The 23583-nt window shown below is 37.4% G+C and overlaps 2 protein-coding genes and 1 long non-coding RNA gene across 9 annotated transcripts in view; 1 reads left to right on the forward strand and 2 right to left on the reverse strand.

The window, feature by feature from the left end:
• The window catches only part of map7d3 (MAP7 domain containing 3), a 30889-nt gene extending 18728 nt beyond the window's left edge, over window positions 1-12161 (forward strand). For 5 of the 6 annotated variants that reach the window (XM_083561421.1, XM_083561422.1, XM_083561423.1 and 2 more), the window contains 6 exons: window positions 1053-1186; window positions 1273-1508; window positions 1834-1969; window positions 4328-4508; window positions 4603-4707; window positions 5762-5980. In XM_083561421.1, coding sequence (XP_083417547.1) covers window positions 1053-1186; window positions 1273-1508; window positions 1834-1969; window positions 4328-4508; window positions 4603-4707; window positions 5762-5965 — 996 coding nt within the window. In that variant the 3' untranslated portion in view covers window positions 5966-5980. Of the gene's footprint in view, window positions 1-1052; window positions 1187-1272; window positions 1509-1833; window positions 1970-4327; window positions 4509-4602; window positions 4708-5761; window positions 5981-6047; window positions 6121-6210; window positions 6401-8382; window positions 8658-9259 lie in introns of those variants that run through there. The other variant, XM_083561426.1, reaches the window with a different exon arrangement.
• On the reverse strand, window positions 5730-6120 carry LOC310737221. Its single transcript, XR_014536785.1, has 2 exons — window positions 6054-6120; window positions 5730-5821 (listed from the first exon to the last, which is right to left on the reverse strand). It is a non-coding gene; the product is annotated as an uncharacterized lncRNA (long non-coding RNA).
• fhl1a (four and a half LIM domains 1a) lies at window positions 11947-21080 on the reverse strand. Of its 2 annotated transcripts, none has more exons than XM_083561430.1 (6): window positions 20961-21080; window positions 14087-14268; window positions 13722-13899; window positions 13477-13646; window positions 13123-13309; window positions 11947-12962 (listed from the first exon to the last, which is right to left on the reverse strand). In XM_083561430.1, the coding sequence occupies exons 2-6, from the start codon at window positions 14240-14242 to the stop codon at window positions 12808-12810; spliced, it is 846 nt and encodes a 281-aa protein (XP_083417556.1). In that variant the 5' UTR covers window positions 14243-14268; window positions 20961-21080; the 3' UTR covers window positions 11947-12807. The 2 variants fall into 2 exon arrangements, with proteins under 2 accessions (XP_083417556.1, XP_083417555.1); XM_083561429.1 differs by lacking the exon at window positions 20961-21080 and adding an exon at window positions 15812-15970 and having other exon boundaries at window positions 12237-12962.
• Window positions 21081-23583: the final 2503 nt, after the last annotated feature.

The raw sequence follows: 23583 nt of genomic DNA on the forward strand, positions 1-23583 counted from the left end.
GCCTGGGCCATTTTCTGAGCTTGAGTTAGAATGCCATCAATGCACAAAGAAAGGATCATTATTCAGATGCAAAGTAGGGTTTGTCACCTCAGGCCCTGGTTTAAATTTTTCATCCAAATCTAGTATTTTTTTTTTTTACTGCATGAACCATGGTAATAAAATCATTGCTGACATTTTATCTTTTGGACATTTAAACCTATAATGTTTAGAGGATTTTAGCCTTGTTACTAAACATATTAAATAAAAAATATTAAAAACTAACCATAATGGTTAGCGCTAAACTGTTTTATTCTTCAACAAATTACCAGAAAACTGAGTCATTAGACATTGTATGCATCAGACTCTGAAATTGGAATTATGCGATGCTCTTTAAAACTTAATATATATTTATTCATTCGGTCTGCCAAACCACTCGCACTGATACACGCAGTACTTTCCTCTTCATTATATATTCTAAATAACACACAGCCACAATTTAAAATAAGTATTTTATTAGGTTAAAAATTAGTTTGGTTAGAAATTATGACATGATTTTACTTATCCAGACACCCTCTGCCTTTGTCCTTGGCATTTGAGGAACCCTGCTCTGATTCTGGCAACTATGACTTGTGTAATATAAATAGATGGACTTTCGGAGGCCTGGTGCGTTCACCTTGACGTTGTCAACTGTTTGTTGCGGTAACAGACTGAGTTGTTGAATATGATCAACCTTTGTTACTGTTTTTATACATATTATATTACACTATTTTAGTATAAAATGTAAAGTTAGCAATGATTTGTTCATGTAGGTATTGGATTTACTTTGGGATTATGAACTTTCCATCTTAACACGTCTCAATGTGCTTTACAATAACAGCATTAAAATCTACTAAAGTAAAGAATATGTATTGAAGGTAAAGAAAATGTACGTAAAGAACGCATTGCAAATAATAAAAATTGGATCACTCGTAGAAACCAAGTCAACCTTCTGAAATCAATGACAAAAGCTGAAAAACGTTTCTCTCATTCTATGTGCTTACGTGTTTGTACGTACTGTTTGTATGTGCGTGCAGAAAGCTGAAAAGGACAAGACTTCACCGGCTGCAAAACGTCCTCCTTCACCTTCCACAGTTCCCAGTCGCCATCGTTCTCCCTCCCCAGGCCCTATTGGTGGACCCAGGAGAACGCCATCACCTGGAGCAGCCAAGTAAGAGATCTACATCACATTTTCTCACTCATCTTACTCGCATTTCCATTTTTTTGAGGGGTTTCAACTGTGTGCATCCCTTCCAGGCACAGTCCTCGTAATCGGCCGCCCTCACCCAGTGGAGTGAAACAGAGGCCTCCATCACCTCAGCCTACTTCCAAACCACCACCTATCCAGAAACCTGCCCTCACCCCAACAGGTCCTCCTATTCTGAGAAAGAGAGAGTCCAAACCCAAAGACACATCTCCAATGACTGCTCTAACAACACAGCCTCAAGATATGAGCACTTCAAGCCCAGTTTCCAGCACCAAGCCCAAAGATGGTAGGGTCCAATAAAGTAAATGTATAGTCCAGTAGATATTTATTTCACCCTTTTCCCTATGTATTATGTTTTGCACGTATTGGTACAATTACCCATAAGTGCATTACTGTAGTCAACACACAGTTGTACTGACTTACTGCACCCTCTTCTGGAGCCATTAGTCTGCATGCCTGGAAGCTCCTGTTTCATTTCAGGCTGTCATATACATATCATGCCAGTTTTATAGTGTGTTATAAAGCATTATCTGTTACTGGACAAACATCTGTGCATATTTGTTTGTTAAAGTCACTTATTGACTGTGACACTTTTTTTTTTTTCTTTTTAGATCCTAGTCTGAAAACTACGGCCGGCACTAACTCTGCTGCTGAAGCTGCTAAGATCCTGGCAGAGAACAGGCGTCTGGCTCGTGAACAGAAAGAGAGAGAGGAACAGCTCAGACTACAGAGAGAGGAAGAGGAGAGGTGAGCACACACGTAGTGTGGATGAGGAGATTGCTTTTCAGAGGTTTGGGTCTCCTAGTTCACATGAGGGGACGATTTCATTTTACCGCCTCCAAAAACGTTCTAAACATTTGTGTGCCTCCGACTTTCTGGTCACAGATTTGGAAAGAACCACATATGGCTGGAAAAGTCAGGCGTCCCAATACTTTTGTTCATATGCTGTAATTCTTTTTAAACTTTTGTGCAGGATTGTTTTCTTTTGTTTCAGTAGTTACAAATATTGACAAATAAGTCACAATTATGTATTGCATAAGAGTAAAAATGTTCTATGGTTTTAATTTCCAATGCAGTCTTGGTTATAACAACAAGAGAGCAGCAAAAAATAAACCCAAACAGTAATTTAGTTATATTTATACAGTGAGGAAAATAAGTATTTGAACACCCTGCTATTTTGCAAGTTCTCCCACTTAGAAATCATGGAGGGGTCTGAAATTGTCATCGTAGGTGCATGTCCACTGTGAGAGACATAATCTAAAAAAAATAATTCTGAAATCACAATGTATGATTTTTTTAACTATTTATTTGTATGATACAGCTGCAAATAAGTATTTGAACACCTGAGAAAGTCAATGTTAATATTTGGTACAGTAGCCTTTGTTTGCAATTACAGAGGTCAAACGTTTCCTGTAGTTTTTCACCAGGTTTGCACACACTGCAGGAGGGATTTTGGCCCACTCCTCCACACAGATCTTCTCTAGATCAGTCAGGTTTCTGGCCTGTTGCTGAGAAACATGGAGTTTGAGCTCCCTCCAAAGATTCTCTATTGGGTTTAGGTCTGGAGACTGGCTAGGCCATGCCAGAACCTTGATATGCTTCTCACAGAGCCACTCCTTGGTTATCCTGGCTGTGTGCTTCGGGTCATTGTCATGTTGGAAGACCCAGCCTCGACCCATCTTCAATGCTCTAACTGAGGGAAGGAGGTTGTTCCCAAAAATCTCGCTATACATGGCTCCGGTCATCCTCTCCTTAATACAGTGCAGTCGCCCTGTCCCATGTGCAGAAAAACACCCCCAAAGCATGATGCTACCACCCCCATGCTTCACAGTAGGGATGGTGTTCTTGGGATGGTACTCATCATTCTTCTTCCTCCAAACACGTTTAGTGGAATTATGACCCAAAAGTTCTATTTTGGTCTCATCTGACCACATGACTTTCTCCAATGACTCCTCTGGATCATCCAAATGGTCATTGGCAAACTTAAGACGTGCCTGGACATGTGCTGGTTTAAGTAGGGGAACCTTCCGTGCCATGCATGATTTCAAACCATGACGTCTTAGTGTATTACCAACAGTAACCTTGGAAACGGTGGTCCCAGCTCTTTTCAGGTCATTGACCAGCTCCTCCCATGTAGTTCTGGGCTGATTTCTCACCTTCCTTAGGATCATTGAGACCCCACGAGGTGAGATCTTGCATGGAGCCCCAGTCCGAGGGAGATTGACAGTCATGTTTAGATTCTTCCATTTTCTAATGATTGCTCCAACAGTGGACCTTTTTTCACCAAGCTGCTTGGCAATTTCCTCGTAGCCCTTTCCAGCCTTGTGGAGGTGTACAATTTTGTCTCTAGTGTCTTTGGACAGCTCTTTGGTCTTGGCCATGTTGGTAGTTGGATTCTTACTGATTGTATGGGGTGGACAGGTGTCTTTATGCAGCTAACGACCTCAAACAGGTGCATCTAATTTAGGATAATAAATGTAGTGGAGGTGGACATTTTAAAGGCAGACTAACAGGTCTTTGAGGGTCAGAATTCTAGCTGATAGACAGGTGTTCAAATACTTATTTGCAGCTGTATCATACAAATAAATAGTTTCAAAATCATATATTGTGATTTCTGGATTTCTTTTTTTTTTAGATTATGTCTCTCACAGTGGACATGCACCTACGATGACAATTTCAGACCCCTCCATGATTTCTAAGTGGGAGAACTTGCAAAATAGCAGGGTGTTCAAATACTTATTTTCCTCACTGTACATCGTAACTTTTTATTTTTATTTATTTATTTATTTTTTGCAATTTTGTCATTCTAACTGGAAATAATGATTACATTTATAAAAAAAATAAGTCTGATTATTCTGTTTATAAAAATTGGCTTCTTGTACAAATGATTATCTAAATGTTTCTTTAAAGAAAGTGGATAAGGTTGTGTTTTTCTGAGAGTGAATTCTAGGAGATAGTGTGGATTGAAATGTTAGTTAAATTAAGTTTGTGTGATGTGTAATTACAGACACATTTATATGAAGTGACCTTGCTGCAAATTTTATGTCCTGTTTTTCATTTCCTATAACTGTAAGATCAGATTTAAACAGTATTCTGCCATTTCAGGGTAAGAAAAGAAGAGGAAGAACGTCTGGCCGAGGAGGAGAGAGTGAGACGTTTGGAGGAGGAGAAAGTTCGGGCAGAGGAGAGAAAGAGGGAAGAGGAGGAGCAGGCTCAAAAGGCAGAAGAGGAAAGAGAGAGACTGGAGCTGGAAGAACAGCAGAAACGAACTGAGTTACAGAAAGAGGCAAGAAACAGTATAAGCATCACACACATAACCGAGACTGATGGATGTAATCATTGTGTGAGTTTTATTGATTTTTGTGTTGCAAAAATTGCAGCGAGAGGAGGCAGAAGCAAAGGCTCTGGAAGAAGCAGAGAAGCAGCGACAGGAGAGAGAGCGCATCATGCAGCAGAACCAGCAGGAGCGCATGGAGAGGAAGAAGGTGAACTTGTAAACGCTCTCTCTGTCCAACTGCCTAGTGTGAAGTGGTCAGCAGTGTTATTGCCTGATGAAGATGAACATAACAGCTAATGATCGAGCTAGAAGTAAAATGTATTTTGAAGCAATGTAAAAGCCTTCTGCATGTGCAGAGATCACACAAATGCGAAAGCGATTGGTGTCTGCGTTTCCCAATATCATTTTTGTCTTTAACGTGGAGTTTCTCCTCATTCACTAATGGCATGTTATTTAGTAAAAACTGAAATGATCATTTGGGGGAAAAAATGCTGATTCAGACACGAGTTTTGCACTTCCCTTATATGCTATTGTGCATCATTTTAAACATCATTGAGAAATTGTTTGCAAAACTGTTTTGTACAGAAATTTACAATGGCTGCCGTATTTAAAATGCAAGGTCTAAGAAGATCTAAACAGCAGCCCCTCCATCTGCTGATTTTCCTCATAGCCAGTTGTTCTTCAGTTAAGATCCGCTCCAATATAAAATCCAGTTTCCTGACGGGAAAAATGTAAGTGATTTTAAAAGACACTAGAATCAGACAAAGGTAAACTTTGAATGTGAAACTTTTTTGTGAGCCAACGCAAAGCAGTCACACAACACCTTGCTATTTATATACGTTTAAGGAAAAAGTCCCTGGTTCAGGACTGGTGCAGTGATCATTTCAGAAGAGCGGATGGTGCAGGCTTTCCTTGCACTGACTGTGCAGAAATGCCAGTATGGCACAAAATAACCCTAATTAAACAGTTTACCTACCAAGAACAAATATTTAAACTACAGGTCCTACTTTTTATCCTCGCTGATGCCTTGAATGCCTTGTTCAAGGGCCCAACATTGGCAGCTAGGCGCTACTGGGGCATAAATTCCCTGATTTTCCGATCAATAACCCTTGAACTATACTTCCCCATTTTGACAGATTTTTTTCCCATTGTTCATAAAGATTTTTGTTTTGTGTTGGGTTTTTTTTTTTTACATTTGTTACATAAATAGACTTTGTTTCATTTATAAAAAAATTTGTTCATGTATCTGCTTGCTTTTATAGAGAATCGAGGAAATTATGAAAAGAACCAGAAAAATGGACCAAAATGATTTTAAGGCAAGTCTCCTTATGTTTTTATTTTTTTATTTTTTATTAAATAATGTATTGCTTAGATTTAGGGCTGTTGTATATGGAAGGATATTCCAGGCAATATTGGAAAAAAAGGAATTGCAAATTCTGCAAAATTGTCTATTACTGGTCTGCTAATCGTCTGTTATTGCGTTCGCATTATGTCACAATATAGCTGTAGCTTTTGACATGTTTGGCTTATGGGTCTCTATTTCTGCAGGGAAACGATGAGGAAGGCATTCCAGATGAGAATGGTGACGAGGTTACTGACGAGCTTAACTGTGAAACCATGGGTACGCTTTTCTTCCCTCTAATCTGCACCTCATTATGATTTACATAAGTTTTGTCTGCTTTGTAGTATTCACACATCTTTGTGATTACAGAGGACCAATTTGTGGCGTCAGAGCAAGAGACAGAGTTCGTCAACCAATCAGACATTCAGAAGCGAGCCATGTCTTCAGAAGAAGCTCAGCTTGAGTCAGACGAGACTCTTGACAATATGAATGAACAGGCCAAAGTGGACGACAAAGAAAACAACAATGGCCTCAGTGCAGCACAGCCCACAGCCATCAGGTACATAAAGTGTCTTGTCTGTCCCTCACCTGAGAGAAATACATTCTCATTATTTTACAATTTGTAGATTACCTTGAATCTTAGACCCTGTTTATATCTGTTCCTTTTAACTGTTTTTGTAATACTATGCATTTACACTCATCATACATATCTGTAATTAGTTATATACAGTGGTGTGAGTGTTTGCCCCCTTCCTGATTTTGCAAGTCACACTTGAATGTTTCAGATCATCATACTAATTTAAATATTAGTAAAAGGTAACACAAGTAAACACAACAAGCAGTTTTTAAATAAAGGTTTTTATTATTGAGGTAAAAACTAAATCCAAAACTACATGGCCCTGTGTAAAAACGTGTCTGTCCCCCTGTTAAAAGGTTTATCAGACCAGAGTTCAATTTCTCTAACCACACCCAGGCCTGATTACTGCCACACCAGTTCGCTATCAAGAAATCTCTCAAATAGGACCTGCCTGACAAAGTCACGTAGACCAGAAAATCCTCAAAAGCTAGATATCATGCCGAGATCCAAAGAAATTTAGAAACAAATGAGAGAGAAAGTAATTGAGATCTATCAGTCTGGAAAAGGTTATAAAGTATTTTTAAAGCTTTGGGACTCCAGCAAACCACAGTGAGAGCAATCATTCACAAATAGCAAAAACATGGAACAGTGGAAAAACCTTCCCAGGAGTGGCCGGCCGACCAAAATGACCCCAAGAGCACAGCGATTATTTATCCAAGAGGTCACAAAAGACCCCACAACAACATCCAAAGAACTGCAGGCCTCACTTGCCTCAGTTAAGATCAGTGTTCATGACTCCACCATAAGAAAAAACCGCTGCTGAGCAAAAAGAACATAAAGGCTGATCTCAGTTTTGCCAGAAAACATCTTGATGATCCCCAAGACTTTTGGGAAAATACTCTGTGGACTGACGAGACAAAAGTTGAACTTTTTGGAAGGTGTGTGTCCCATTACATCTGGCGTAAAAGTAACACCGCATTTCAGAAAAAGATCATCATACCTACAGTAAAATATGGTGGTGGTAGTGTGATGGTCTGGGGCTGTTTTGCTGCTTCAGGACCTGGAAGACTTGCTGTGATAAATGGAACCATGAATTCTGCTGTTTACCAAAAAAATCTTGAAGGAGAATGTCTGGCCATCTGTTCGTGACCTCAAGCTGAAGCGAACTTGGGTACTGCAGCAGGACAATGATCCAAAACACACCAGCAAGTCCACCTCTGAATGGCTGAAGAAAAACAAAATGAAGACTTTGGAGTGGCCTTGTCAAAGTCAAAGATGCTGTGGCATGACCTTAAAAAGGCAGTTCATGCTCAAAACCCTCTAATGTGGCTGAATTTACAACATTTCTGCATCGATGAGTGGAGCAAAATTCCTCCACAGCGCTGTAACAGACTCAGTGCAAGTTTTCGCAAACGCCTGATTGCAGTTGTTGCTGCTAAGAGTGTCCCAACCAGTTATTAGGTTTAGGGGGCAAACACTTTTTCACACAGGGCCATGTAGTTTTGGATTTTGTTTTCCCTCAATAATAAAAACCTTAATTTAAAAACTGCATTTTGTGTTCACTTATCTTTTACTAATATTTAAATTAGTATGATGATCTGGAACATTCAAGTGTGAAACATGCAAAAAAATTAAGAACTCAGGACACTTTTTCATACCACTGTATATGCATTGCCCAACATACTCCTCAAGATCATTATTAGATTTATCAAATTGTATAATGCTTATAGGGTTTTGTATAATTTCTCAAAAACATGATTTCACCAGAATTTTCCAGACGATATCTGGCTGAGCTGAATCTCTTCTGATTGTTTGTTTAATTAAATGTAGCTTTTAGGATGATTTAACTAATGGTGGACTCTAAACTCATTTTATAGCAAGCATTTAAACCCTGTTCTGTTTAAAATAGCTTAACACAGTCACTTAATTTATCAGTAAAAAAAATTCATTTCTGTTCCCTCTAGTAACTCTTATACAAAGACACATCTGGTGGAGGGCTCTGAATTTGTGAATCAGGACTGTAACATGGGAATGAATGGGAAAGCAGGGTCCTGGAGCTTTGAGGAGTTCATTGATCTCGGGGTTCACACTAAAGGCCGGCCACTCATGGAGCCCGAAACCTGTAATCAGGGTCTAATAGAGTGTGGTGTGGCACCTGAAGGACCCAGAGTGGCTTTTGATGACAAGTCGGCCCCTGTGAACTCCCTCCACCCTGCTCAGCCCATTGAAACCCTGTCCGGTGAGGAACTTTAATGTTTAATAGAGTTCCTGTATCTTATGTGCCTCGTTACAGTGGGGAAAAATAATTATTTGATCCCCTGCTTATTTTTTGAGTTTAAGTCTAGAACAGGGGTGCACACACTTTTTTAGCATGCGAGCTACTTATAAAATGACCAAGTCCAAATGATTTACCTTCTACATATAAATTATAGTATTAAATCAAAATAAAAATAGATTTTTTGTCATGTGATCTACCGGTAGATCGCGATCGACGTATTGGACACCTCTGGTTTAGACTTTTTATAATAGATTTATTTCAACAGAATACAGCGACAAAATATAAAAAAAATAAGTAAATGAAGGTGATTAAATTAATTTGTATTTGGTCACATGAAATAAGTATTCGATCCCGTACCAAATTAACAAGAATTCTGACTCCCACAAACCCAATTTATTAATTTCTTTGTAAGTGGGTAAATTTACAAAATCAGAAGGGGATTAAATAATTATTTCCCCCACTGTATAACTTTGAGGTTATTTCTTACCTTCCATTTAAAGATATTTACATAAAACTGAATTGCTCTTTCTTTTCCTCCTGGTCCTGTTTCTCCCTTTCATCAGAGATTTGATTTGACATCTTCACCCATGGATGGTTGCTAATTGCACTGCATGATGTTTGCCTCGTCGAGTTCCAAGTTTCACCTGAACAGCCAGAGAAAGTGAATCACACAGGAAGACCTCGACGTCTGCACCTCCATCAAGAAAAGTTGAATATACTTTTTTGGGGGTTTTTTTTTGTTTTGTTTTTTCAAAAGAAGAATGCTTCAGGGAAACATAATCTTCCATTATGCTTTATTTTCTGTTTTCCTGTATTTCTTTTTCATTGATGGTATCTAGTCATTTATCTTTGTTTTGTTTTTTCTCGCTCTCACCAATATTTATGTATTGATCTTTTTTTTTTATGTAAAATCTTTAGTAATTTATTCTTCTGACTTCTTTTATGACTTATTGCTTTCTGTATTATCTTTCTTTTTTTCACATTTGTATTCCATTTTATTTTGATTAGGTGTTACATGTGATCCCAGTTAGTCAGTGGATTGAAGCAGAAAAGAGCAATTAATGTGAATTAACGCTGTTGAGGTCCGAGGGGGAAAAACCTCCAGCGGTCTCACACACTGGTTTAAAATGTTCGTGAACTGAGTAGTGCTCAACTATTTGAAAGCTTTTCAAGATGAATCCGAGATACCAAGATACTCCTCTCTCTCTCTCTCTCTCTCTCTCTCTCGCTCTCGCTCTCTCGCTCTCGCTCTCTCTCTTTATATATATATATATGAGCGATAGAGAGAGAGCACAAGCCTTAGCACGGATTCTTTAAAGTTACACTGATGCATGTGGCGCCTTACCTGCATTTTCTGCTTCTTCCCAAACTAATGTGATCTCTCTGGCCAATAAGCTGCTTATTGTCCTCTAGCAAATCTTGGTCAAGATATTTCATACATTAAGTTGACGAAAATAGGAACTGGTAAAAGTGCTAAATGTCAGACCGCTGAAATCTTTTCAAATTGCTTTAGTCTTTAAAAGATGAAGGTTCTTAAGCAAAAAGAAAGAAAGAAAAAAACATATGTAACTTGAATGAAGTTTTAACCTTGTAAATTTCAGGTTTGTGGCTGTGGCTATTGCCTCAAGCTTACATTTTCTTCTACATATATTTTTACGTAAATGTAAACACAGTTAGGCATAGAGTCTAATTTAAGAGTATACTAAAACGATGGAACGTTAGCGTGAATTTCTATGTTACATGCGAACATGCCATTGCAGCACATACGAATATTACTGTAAACTCTGTTTAGGTGCATGTTGTTCCCTGTAGGATGTTAGACAGAGGGGATTCTCTGTTCTCTTTTCAACGCTTGAATAATTGCTAGTGTTCTGTTAAACCCCACGTTCCCTCAGGGTCGGAGCTCTGTCAGGTTTTGGAGACCACCATTTTTATTTCTCTTGCTCTCACTCTTTTTAAATCATTAATCCAGTGGCTCAGCCAGTTTTATGTTTTGTAAAATCGATCTCACATATTAAGATAATATTTAAAATGATATTCGTACTTGTGTAAGTATTATGAACATGGATCAGTATTCAACTGTTATTCTATGACTTAGGGGATGTAGGATGTGGAAGGGAAGTGTAATTTGGTTGGTTTCTCTCTGGCGCACATCAGTACTGCTGCTACATAACAGCATCTGATCTGGAACATCAAAAAGCCTGGTTTTGTTAGTTGTTTTCTGGGGAATGAATGGCTGAGGAATTTTGAACGTTGTAGGAGGTTGTGTGCAAGTCATGTTGTAGAAAATAAAAAAACGATCGATCATTCCTCTACTCTTGATTTGATAATGATCGTCTTGATGTAACTGCATAGAAACGAAGCACGTGGACTTTGTTTAGAAGTCAAAAATGCTGGAATCCGAGGTGGTGGATACAGAAGAAAGGTTCGGAGGACTCCTAGCAAAAAGAATTCATATCGTTTGAGTTTCTGTCTGTTTACTCGCACTGTTGTCAGTCGTTGCAAGCTTGAAGCTCAAGTGCTTGAAGTGTCGCGTTGATGGTTATAGGTTCATAGTCTATTTCAGGACTGCTTGGGCTTTTTTTTTATACACTAGTTTACACCGAAGTAACTAAGGCCAATGAGCACTGGGCATTTGACTATTTAGAATCGTAGTCATTCACTAATAAACTAACTAGCATCATTCCTCTCATAACACTCTTTCCAATATAGACATGGATCACTTAAATGAAAGGTGTCATTTTTTTTTTTTTATTGTTGTTGCCACAGCTTTAAAATTCATTGGCATTTTTCTAAAAGACTCCATAGTAACTTTAGATTGAGGACCCGAACACTGCCGTAATTCCAGTGGTGACACTCGGCAAACACTCAGGCAAGAAAAAAACCCATAAGCCTGTACCAATAAGGGAGAGATGTGCTGCAGAACACTTCTTTCATTTGAGCCTTTCAGCAGTCGCTTCCTACCACGTGGTGTACAAAAAGATGCTAAACACCCAAAGGGCTTGTAGTCTTGCGGTGGCTGTTTCAAACGCATGCAGTCATTATGTGTATTTTTCACGTGTGCTGCTTTTGCAGGACGCTACCATGGTCACTTGGACAGGGTCACACCAGTACTGTTGCTGCTGCTTTTTTTGTTGTTGTTTGTTTTTGTCCCAGGACCCTGTAAACCTTTTGAGTGTTTTGGGTTTTAGAGCTGTTCTCTAGCTTGGAGTGTTTACCATGGCTGAAAGATAGAACGGTGCCTTAGGAATAGAGTGAGACATATTTATTTTCATATATTAATAACTCAATGTTTCATGATGTGCTTTCGCTGGCCATGACAATCATTTTACTTGACCAGTGCCCTAAATAGTATGCAATGTTCTGTATCTTAAAATAGAAAAGTTCTAATTCTACTTGTGAAATTTCCCAAACTGTACTGGAAAATATATCAAACTGTTTAAATAAAAGTTTTGTTAGATAAAAGAAGTCAGTTTTTGATGTAAAGTTGCCCATACCTACTGTAATATAGTTGTGCTTTCATAATGCATAAATGAAGGCTTTAGACGAAGCTTGAAATTTATTGTTCTGATTCAATGTCACTTCACCCGAAATGCCATGAATAAAGTATATACTAACATTGTTGCATGCCGAAAGATTCATGTTAAATGTGTGTCACACACGTCATAAATCCAAAAAAACTCACAATACTCAGGTGTTGCGCTAAAACAGACAAAATACATTTTCCTTTAAAGTTTGATGACGAGAAATCTTCCAGTAAAGCCTGAATTAACATCGTGAAAATGAAATATTAACATGAAATAATTGCTTAGCATTACCGCTCACCAGAGACTCATGTTTCGCTGTGAAGTTATGATAACAATATAAACGTTTAAATGCGTATTTATTGTGACTATAAATGTGTCTGCAGTAATTACACACCACTCACTATTGCTACTTGTATCTCATCACTAAAACATTTGCAAGTCAGTACTTTTTCTTTGTTTGATTAGTTTGGTTGCTTATTGATTCACCATTTAAAGAGCAAAAAAACACTGATAATGAATCGATTACCACCGGTATAATGTGTCAATCTTTCTTTAAATGTAATCTGAGAAGAGCAACTTCAGTCTCACAGCTTTTTGGCACAGTCTGGGCAGTAGATGTTCTCTTCCTGCATGACGAAGCGCTTGTGGGCCAGGGACAGAGAGCACTTCTTACAGTTAAAGCAGTACTCATGCCAAGTGTGGTTCTCGTAGTTTACCACATTAGTCCCTCTGCCAAATCCTGCGGGTGTCAAAAAGGAGATGATCAATTTTTTCAACCTATGAGTCGTCAATGATTTATTAATTTATGTTGCTCTGTGAGTGGCAGCTGTGCACATCAACATGCGTGTTTTCTGAAAACTGACAATACATTTATTTATGTCACTACATGTCATATTTACCGGTGATAGGATTTTGGCATCCAGAGCACTTCTTGGCCACAGAGGTCTTGTAGCAGTCCACACAGTAGAAGTCATCCTCGTGAGCAGTGAAGCGAGCGCCACCCAGTGGCTTCTTGCAGGTGTGGCACACAAAGCATTCAGAGTGCCACGGTTTATCCTGATAATTGATTCCACCAGAGGTGATGGGCTGGAAAATATTTGACACAAAAGCATATTTTGAAATCGGACATTAAAACACAGAAATCTGACCTAGGATAATAAAATATAGCATAATGGCTATTTCTTCTCTCCGGTTCTACAGTATAATCTGTGCACTAGAGGGAATCTGTGTTAGACTGCACTCGCAGCAGTCACCTCCTTGCAGCGGGCACAGTTCTTGGCGAACTTCTTCTCATGGCATGTGCCGCAGTAAAATTCGTCCCCCTTGGTCAGGAAACTCTGAGAACGGATCGGCTGCTTGCACTCGAAGCAGATGAAGCACTCCTCATGCCACACTTTATGTTTGTACTCCACGTTTTGAGACCCTGAAGAGAAACAGTGGTGAAGTGCTGTATAATGTGTAATAACAGACACCGGTTTGAATGAGTGGAATCACACACCAGGCATGATGACTTTAAAGCAGCCCTGGCAACGGGGCGAGTCCTCGCGAGCGCCACACTTCCCGCACATGATCTTGCCATCATCTTTAGCTGCGAAAGGCTCGTTGGCCAGTGGCTTGTAGCACTTGGCACAACGGAAGCAGTCCTCGTGCCAGTGGCGGTTCTTGTGATTCAGCTCCTTAAAAAGGAAGGGATAAAAAGAATGAGAACGCCTCCTTATATAGATGTCGGCTTCACTTATTTACACTTATTAAATATCACACTCATTATCTATTAAACTGTAGTATATTGTAATTGGGGAATTGGTGATAAACATGATATTTTCTCAGGGTATATCTCTCTCTGGTACTAAACAGGAAATCCACCTTAGAATCAGCTCCTATGGGTCGACGGCATTCTGCACAGGTGTTGGCGCAGAGCTTGTCAAAGCAGCGCACGCACACGTGCTTCTCATCCTTTTGGATGTACTTCTTGCCATGCAGGTCGTCTCTGCAGTAGAAGCAGTTAAAGCGCTCGGTCATGATGGAGCTGAGATAGCTTCTTGGGCCTGTAGTGACGGGAGAAAGTTACATTTTGATCAGACATTATTCTGTCTTTATGAGCCTTGTGAATGTAAACACTTGGCAGTATAGTGCAGATAAAGAATATACACAAGCAGATCCAACCAGGGTTAGACGATATACAGTATTTATAGTATTTATAAAGTCTAACAATGCAGGAGTAGTTGTTTGTTGTTGTTTTGTTTTTTTAAGATTGATTAGTTTAGTGGTGATAACAGCACCAAAGGTCAGAAGCTTTATTTTAACCTATGAAAGAAAATACAATGACATTGCAGCTGTATATCTGTGGTGGTGACTCAGATGTTCCATTAAAGCCATGTATGAAAGATGAGAATGGGATGATGAATGGTCTCAGGCTAATCCGTTCTCCCTCACTGTTGGCTGTGATCATGCACAGCCCAGCAACCACATACCAAACATCTGAGGGATATGTATGAAAGGACAGCTATCCAACTGGCCACAATTATAAGTTCCAACTAGCTTTTACACATTCACTTAATAGTGACGGAGCTAAATATTCTGGCTATTGACAAGAGAGTGCTTTTTAAAGGACAGATTACTTTGTCCCAGTAGAATGGTCCTGGCAGCAGTCTTAGTGTTTTCTTTCCTCCAGTTCAATGAGTTAACATAACTGATGGTGATCTATACATATATATATATACGTATTACAAGTACTGAAGAAATCAGTTCAACATAATCAGGGCTTTATCAATACAGGAAATACTTTATTTTCATTAACATTGATACTTGTAAAGGTTCATAATTATAATAAATCCAATAGTTAAACCTTTATATTTTTTACTGTAATATTTTCATGAGGGTTCAAAACATTGGTGTCCATTCACAGAACAGATATCTCTGCTTCTGTACATATAATGTTTGGGTTTAGTTCCATCTTTGAGCTTGAATAATACTTCTAAATATGTTGTAACTAAACTTTAAAGCATTGTAGATTTCTTGGAATGGGTCTTCACTCGCCAGACATAACAAGAAATAATGTATTGTACTGTAGAGTCGGAATCTGATCCTCCTCCATGTGACCTGAGCACTATTGGTGTGTTCTGCCAAAGGGTTTAATAAAATACCAGTTTGACCCAGTGGGAAAAACATGGCTCATCTGTAAAGGTCTACATTGAGTCACTGAGAAATAGGCAGCAATGATAGACAAACCCTAACCCTAACCCTTTCATAAAGAACAATTCAGTCATACAGTTGAAACCACAGTTGTGTAAATATTTATGACCTAACAATAAACCGAAGGTCACAGAAAAGCCTTTGCCAAAATTATCCTTCACACCTGAATAAACATCGAATTAGTGTTACATGGGATTTGTATGGAAAGCATACGATTAAAAAAAAAAAAAACTCGTCAGTGGAACACATTTTCCAAATCCTACAGCACAATCATAATACTGATAAATTGATCATCCACCAGGTTATAGCACACAGGGCGATTCATCCCAGAATTTAAGTGTGGAAAGAACAAGCACCAATCCAAAAAATCTATATCCCACTTTTTTTTTTTTTTACCTGAGTGCCTGTAGAACGTCATGGTTGTTTTCTAGTGGAAGAAAGAAGATCTTGGAACAATGAAGTCAATGTAGAGAATAAATAAAAAGTACCCTCACAGTTATATATATACCCTGTAAAAACCACACCCACACCCAGTTAGCACCAATACCACACTCTGTGTTTGCATAACCCCAACTTCAAACCACCCCCAAAACACTCTCTGGCCAAAGCTGCCCCATGCTTTATCATATTTAAACCACTAACCATGTTAGGGTATGCCAAAGGAGATAAGGCAGGTAGAGAATTAATTCCTTTTATTAATACAGAAAGAGATTTGAAGCAACAGGGATTTAGATACCAAGAAGCATCTCTTAACATTTGCATGCTTGGTATTTGTGTACTTAAATGGATTAGTGGATCATCTGTTTGCAAAAGGCTTAAGGTTCAGAAGGGAACTGTATATATACAGCTTTCTTACTGTGTTTACATAATGCATTTGTGTTTATAATTTATCAAACATCAGGTTTCACGTATTTGTGTCTGTGTTTGGATCAAGTGGATTTGTTGTACCTTTTGGCCATTAGCCTTTTATAATGTATGTATCAGATTGTTAGATCATGTCTCATCCTTTCATGATTAGTGGTTACCTTTAGTTGCCTGTTTATTTATAGTGCTGTGACTATAACTTCCATCACTTAACTCAAATACCTGAGCATAACTATTTGCATTATATATATATATACATTTAATTTTTTTTTTGCTGACTTTCAGTGCAACAATTTATAATGACAATGTATGAAATGTAGTAGACATTCCTGCACTTTTTCTACAAAAATTGTTTTGGTATTAAAGAGAAGAAACATTAGTATGTTTCAGTGGGTTGAAGGTTCAGACATGTTGGAGTGTAACACTAATTTGGTGCTCTTTCTGAAATGCTGTTCCTGTTGGAAACAAAAGATTTCTTCATTTCTAAACTATCCTTCATATGTATATTAAAACTCTTAATAGATTCAAATTAACATTAATAATAGTGCAACATGATTTTAAATGACTGAGTTTTGGATTAAACATATTAAAGTGGCCTATTATATATATATATATATATATATATATATATATATATATATATATATATATATATATATATATATATATATATATATATAAATAACATTTACTTATTTATTTTTTTATTTTTTTATGATGCCTTTGTGGATTTTTCACACTTGTAACAAAATTTGTTACATTTCTTTGTTTATTTGTTTCCATTTCCATTAGATGTCTTTACTTTTCGAACCAATAACTGCTCAGACACTTGATGATATGACATATAGTGACATGGTTAATGTATGTGTTTTTAAATAGTCTCCATAAATAACATTTCTGAAAAGTTAGAATGTTGACATTGGCCAGAATGAGTCATTTGTTGGAAATGCAGCTGTGATTATATTATACAATAGAGATGGAAAGCTTTCTCTGCCATCCCACCTGTCCTCTGCTGAGACCATCCCTTCTGAAGGCCTGAAATAGCTCTGCGTACTCCCACTGGCACAACCCATAAACAACGCCTCACTCATCTGTTATCTTACCCCCTCCACACAGAAACAGGCACTGCTCTTGATCCGGGTGGACCGTCTGCAGCCCGTTCATAAACGCCGATTATGAAGGTCAACATATGTGAGACAAGTATCAGATAGGATCATCGGGAGGGGGGTAATCTCACAGTTTAGGTGTGTGAGATCTTAAGGAACTGAGAAACATCCAGTGGAGCGGAGAGTACTGTTTCAGGAAGCTGTTCATATGCACAAAAATATACCTAGGATTTAAACAAGACCCAACACCACAAAGCTCCTTTCCAAAGGGAAGTTCTAACAAAAACTGCCAGATATTTTTCTTCACTATTAGGGGCAAGTTTTTATCTGAAAATCTAAAATGAACAGCAGAGCTCTCCAAGCTCACAAAGAGACAAAAAAGAGACATCATCTACATCTCTTTACTTATGTAGAGTCCAATACATGTCGCCCAATACAGGAACTAAAGCAAATATTACTTTTAAAAATGTGCACAAATGCGACACAGGTCTGGTTTGGAAGTGATTTAAACAATTTAAGAGACCAACTGTACATTACTCATGAGCTCAGTGATAACAAATGCTTTTTACAAGCCCCTCCCCAGTCCCCAACTAGTTTAAACCATCTGATGACATGCTTGTTGACGTCTAGACACAGGTTGTTAGTACAACCAGACTCCAAATTGAGCTCAGGTTTGTCCTGTATGCCTAAATTATCCTGAGCCATCTCTAAAAACAACGATTCTACTTGTGGCTAATGATGGCTCATATTTATATGTAGATTCATACTGTACACTTCTGTACTGTATACTGTAAGAATGTGAAGTGAGAGCACACAGAGAGACAGGAAACTTGGGGCAGTCTGGATAAGCAGCATTTTAAACGTGCCTGCACTAAGCCTTAGCTCTCACTAGGGAGCTCTATCTTTCCAGTTTACCATTCACATCTACTTCATGTTATGAACAAATAATCCTTATAAATTCCCACTACCAAGTACACACACAACATGTATGCTTTCTTGGAATAGTCAGCTCTTAATAAGCAAAACATTACATACATTTTCTTAGGAATACATTTCTAAAAGATATTTCCATGTAAGAATTCAGCACACAGGTGAGCACAGCATTATTTATTCAACTCAGTTCTGAGTCCAATTCTGTAATATCACCCATTTTCTGAGAAACAAATCCAAAACCAGTTGCAGGTCAACAAAGTGTGATGGCCTTTTGATTTTCCTGAGAAAATTATTCATATGCATACTTTTTTCTATTATTTTACTCTAACACATAATAAATACTTAATATTTTTACAAAATGTAAAAAGCCCTATCCAGATCACCTGCTTAAAAGTTTCAGGTTTGTAAGATAGAAATCCATACAACACTTAGGTACGTTTTTCTCTCAATTTATATCTATGTATCTTTTTCAGCTTAGCTTAGGTCCTTAGAATTTGGTTCATCCTCCCTCATTCCTTTGTGGTGAGTTGAATGTGCACAATGCAGTTCAAGTCAAGTCAAGTCAAGTCAAGTCAAGTCAAGAAGCCTTGATTGTCATTTCAACCATATATAGCTGACGCGGTACACAGTGAAATGAAACAACGCTCCTCCAGAACCCTGATGCTACATAAAACAACATAAAGCTACATATACGTTATATAAGTTAATATTACAACTATGTAATATTAAACAGAACTGTTTAGTATTATCGCTAATGGACATTCATGTGGCTCACATCCAGACTGCTGGAGATAAAAAATTAATAATGGATAAGAAATTCAGAGGTTAAGGGACACAAGTGTGCCCCCTAGTGGACAGAATGTTTCAGTACATGTCTCCGCGGCTCCACATTACCTAATTAGGACCTCCAGCGCTAAGGGTAGACGCTTAAGTTATAGTCTCACAGGTTCCCCCTAGTGGAGGGCAGAGAAACAAGACTGGGGAATGAAGGATTCCAGCTGCTGTAAGCTCCTTTGGTGACTAATTGCACAAATTGTGTTCCAAAAATTTTCTCGAATCCTTAAGCCAGGAGTACAAACAGTGCTCTCTGTACAAACCTTTTATGGATGAACCACTTAACCTCATACTATCTTTTGCCAGGATGATGATGCTCTAATGTTATGTGCTCTGCAGGCACAAAGCAAAAAGATCAGAGATTCTGAGGAAGTATAAAATGACTAAAAAAGACTGACATGAAAAAAAAAAGAATTCCCACTGGGAGGAAAAGAGTAGAAGGAGCTAATGGTTGCGCCAAGCGACATGATGTCACTTTATTGGCCCAACTTCCAGGTGTGTGAGATTGCTGGAGAGAAATAAGCTCATGGATTTTGCTGGGCTGAAGTACATTTGTATGAGTCTTAATGAGGTCTAAATGCCTGGGGCAGGTCTTGCCCGTTAAATCAGTGTGAGTCAGGTTTAATCTAAGAAAACATGAATATTATGAAATAAATATGTAATATGAAATTACTATATTAACTGATGCATTTAGGATTAAATTATAAACATAAATTATACATATCTTTCTATCTGGAAAAACAAAGACAAAAAAAAGGTTATATTATGTCCAAAATAACTCTTTTGTTACTTGGCTTTTGTTTAATTTTATTTTATTTTATTTAGTTAAACATATGATCATCAGGTTATTCTTGAACTGAGTGGAGACAATCCTCGTGCTATTAAAAACAGGTATTTATTTAAAGTAAACTTTAGTAATGGTTCGGTTTTTTTATACTAAATTAGTTTATATCACTGTAAAAGGAAAAAATTTATTTATGAATTTTTGAAATATGTGAGAAAAAACCTCAGTGTGAGACATTAGCATTGATAATATTACCGTCTTTGAGGGAATTTAATTGACAGTAGAGAGCGCTTTCTTACACACACACACACACACACACACACACACACACACACACACACACGCACACACACACACACACACACACACACACACACACACACACACACACAAAAAGTATATATATATATATATATATATATATATATATATATATATATATATATATATATATATATATACTGTATATATATAGAGTATATATGTATATATATATATATATATGTATATATTTTATATATATAAAAATATATATAATATGATCAGATAAGATAAGCTAAGATAAGATATACCTTTATTCGTCCCACAGTGGGGAAATGTATCAGTTACAGCAGCCAAGGAAAAAGAAATGTGCAAATATATAAAAGAATAGAGACATAATACAGTATATAGTATTTATACAACACAATGTATACAAAAGAAGAAAAGAGATCAGAGCAACTATATAAGCTATCAGACATATTGCACACAGGTAATATTGCACTGTTTTAAATGATTGTTATTGCACATTTGTTGCTTAAAAAGTTTGTTATTGTTATAATTGCAGTTAAACAGTAATAACTGTGTGTATTTTGGTGACTGGATCACTGGGAGCAGCTCTGATTGTAAAGTCTAATAGCAGCAGGGAGAAAAGACCTTCTGTATCGCTCCTTCAGACACTTAGGATGTAACAGTCGGTCACTGAATATAAAAGATTTAAGAGAAGTAAAAAAAATATATAATTTAATTTTAATATAAAACTTACCCAAATGTAAGACTGTATGTAAATGAGACAGCGGTTTTCTCTCAAGGTTGCTGCTGATGTTCAGCCTGCGCGCGCTCTAACGGTTTGGGTCTCGCGCAGCGCTTAAAAGGCTCGTGCGCGGTGAGGGGGAAAAAAAACAAATCCGGGATTTGATCCAAGCGCTATGTTCACACTAACACCGACTTCAACCAGGAATTTACAACCTCTACCTCAGCAGGGGAGAAAACCCGCATAGCTCCGGTCATTTAAAGCAGAAATGCTTTAAGTTGTTTTTCAGCAAAGCGTTAACGGAGAAATGTGTTAGGAGACTGCAGCAATTAATTCAATGCAATTCTATTTTATTTGAAGAGAACTTTTAAAAACCGACGTTTTCTTTCTCAAAGCAGCTTTGCAATGATAAAGAGGCTCTAACATTTACATTTATAAGTTTATCCCTAATGAGCAAGTCAGTGGCATCCATAATGTCCATTTATTAGATTGTATATTGTATTTCAATCACTGTTGAGGTGTGATGTTCAGTAATGGATCTTCATAATGCAAAACTGTTCATGCAAACATCAGTCCTAAGCCATTGTAATAAACTGTTTATATTGCAGTCCAAATCCATCCTCATCGTTCTTAAGTTGCGAAATGAGTTTATCTACTATTTACATTAGAGCAGTCTGTAACAAATGCATCACTTTCTATGGGATTTTTCTACAAGGTTACACCCTTTATGCACACCTCTGTCCCTTGAGATTAATGAACATATTCTAATTTAACAAACGTTTACGCAACTAAATCATTTGTTATATGAATTCAAATCCAGCCACATCTCAGTTGTTTTTAGAGATTCTTGCAATTCTTTTTGGAAATAGGAAACTAGAGGTTACAGGTGCTGAGGTTTAATGAAACACGCCAGACTCTTTGGAAAAAAGGAAAAACTTTACAAGACGCAATGTAATAAATAGAAAAGAGAAGAAAAAAAACAATTTTATTACACCTTTATTAGATGACATGTTTTTCCAAATACTTGGAAATGTAAAAATTGTATTTAAAATATTTTCAGACACCTCCCAAAAACATGGCAGTAGGTGGATTGGCCTCCTTTAACTTGACCCTGTGATTGTGAAAGTGTGTGTGTGTGTGTGTGTGTGTGTGTGTGTGTGTGTGTGTGTGTGTGTGTGTGTGTGTGTGTGTGTGTGTGTGTGTGTGTGTGTGTCTTATGATGTACTCCTACTTACAACCACAATTCCAAAAAGTTCCAAACAGAATGCTATGATTTGCAAATCTCAATGGCCCATATTTTATTCACAATAGAATATACAAAATATATCAAATGTTTAAACTGAGGAAATGTACATTTTTAAGGAAAAACTAAAAAGTTGGAACAGGGCCATGTTTACCACTGTATAGCATCCCATCTTCTTTTAACAACAGTCTGTATATATCTTGGAATTAAGGAGACCAGTTGCTGGAGTTTTGGGAAAGGAATGTTGATGTTGAGGAACATTATTCAGTAATTGTTTTACAATATGCATACACGGAATAGTGAGCCTCTGCCTCTCTCTTTTTTTTACTGTTACTAACCTGTTACCAATTAACTTAATTATTTACAAAATGTTCCTCCAGCTGTTTCTTTTTAGTAACACTTACTTTTCTAGCCTTCTGTTTCCTCTGTCCCAACTTGTTTGAGATGTTGCAGCCATCAAATTAGAAATTAATTGTTTTTTCTCAGAATAGTTCATTTTCATCAAAAAATGTATTCTAATTTTAATAGAATATGGGTTTAATAAGATTAGCAAATCATTGCATTTTGTATTTATTTAAATTTCTCCCATCTTTTTTGGAATTGGGATTGTATTGTGCTTCAGACTCTGAGTCCATGTTGTACTTAATGCCAGGTCCAGGATTACTGGAAAATAATCCAAATTGTGTTTTTATAAGGACTGTTTTTTGAGAGTTTTACACATATCTGTACATGGTTTGACAAATTTGAATCCACATGCAAATACAGATGTCCAATGAATTTATAAAAGCAAGAATTGTCTGATCTAGTTGTATTATGTTTGAATTAAATGAATTAAAGATTCGAGCTGTAAATTTACTTTTTGTTTGGTTTTTGTTTGGTTTTTTCAAAAAAGACTGTCAAATTAAGATACCATTGCCAGATTCCAATAGATTTTGTAATGTGCTTGTGGACATTTGTGTTCATCAGCCACAAGGCTGTTAGAAAAGTCAGGTACTGATGTAGGATGAGGAGGCCTGGGGTGCAGTCAGCATTCCAGTTTATCCCAAAGATCTTTAGTAGGGTTGAGATCAGAGCTCTATAGCAGGCCACACAATATTTTCCTCTCCAAACCATATCTTCATGGAGACCCCTTCAAGTGAGCATAACATTTTATTATCCCACATCCAAAGACATCTTATAAAAATGTATGCCTCCAGCTTTGTGGTAACAATTTGGGGAAGAACCACATATGGCTTGAAAAAGCAGGTGTCCCGATACTTTTGTCATATAGTGTATGTTTGTGCACATTTATGCTACTAAATTATTGTACTTTTGTTTATTTCTCTTCTAAAAGGATTCAGATTGTTTCTCAATTCTTATACGCTGTCATTTTACATTGAGTATATAATGAAT

Source organism: Silurus aristotelis, assembly GCF_946808225.1.
Source record: "Silurus aristotelis genome assembly, chromosome: 14".
NCBI classification, from domain to species: domain Eukaryota; kingdom Metazoa; phylum Chordata; class Actinopteri; order Siluriformes; family Siluridae; genus Silurus; species Silurus aristotelis.

Coding starts and splice junctions, on each gene's coding strand:
- fhl1a (XM_083561429.1), bottom strand. CDS start 15,833: ATGACGTTCTACAGGCACTCAG. Junction 13,310..13,476: donor ACTGTGCCCGCTGCAAGGAG/GTGACTGCTGCG, acceptor AATATTTTCCAG/CCCATCACCTCTGGTGGAAT. Junction 12,963..13,122: donor ATGCCAAAATCCTATCACCG/GTAAATATGACA, acceptor TGACACCCGCAG/GATTTGGCAGAGGGACTAAT.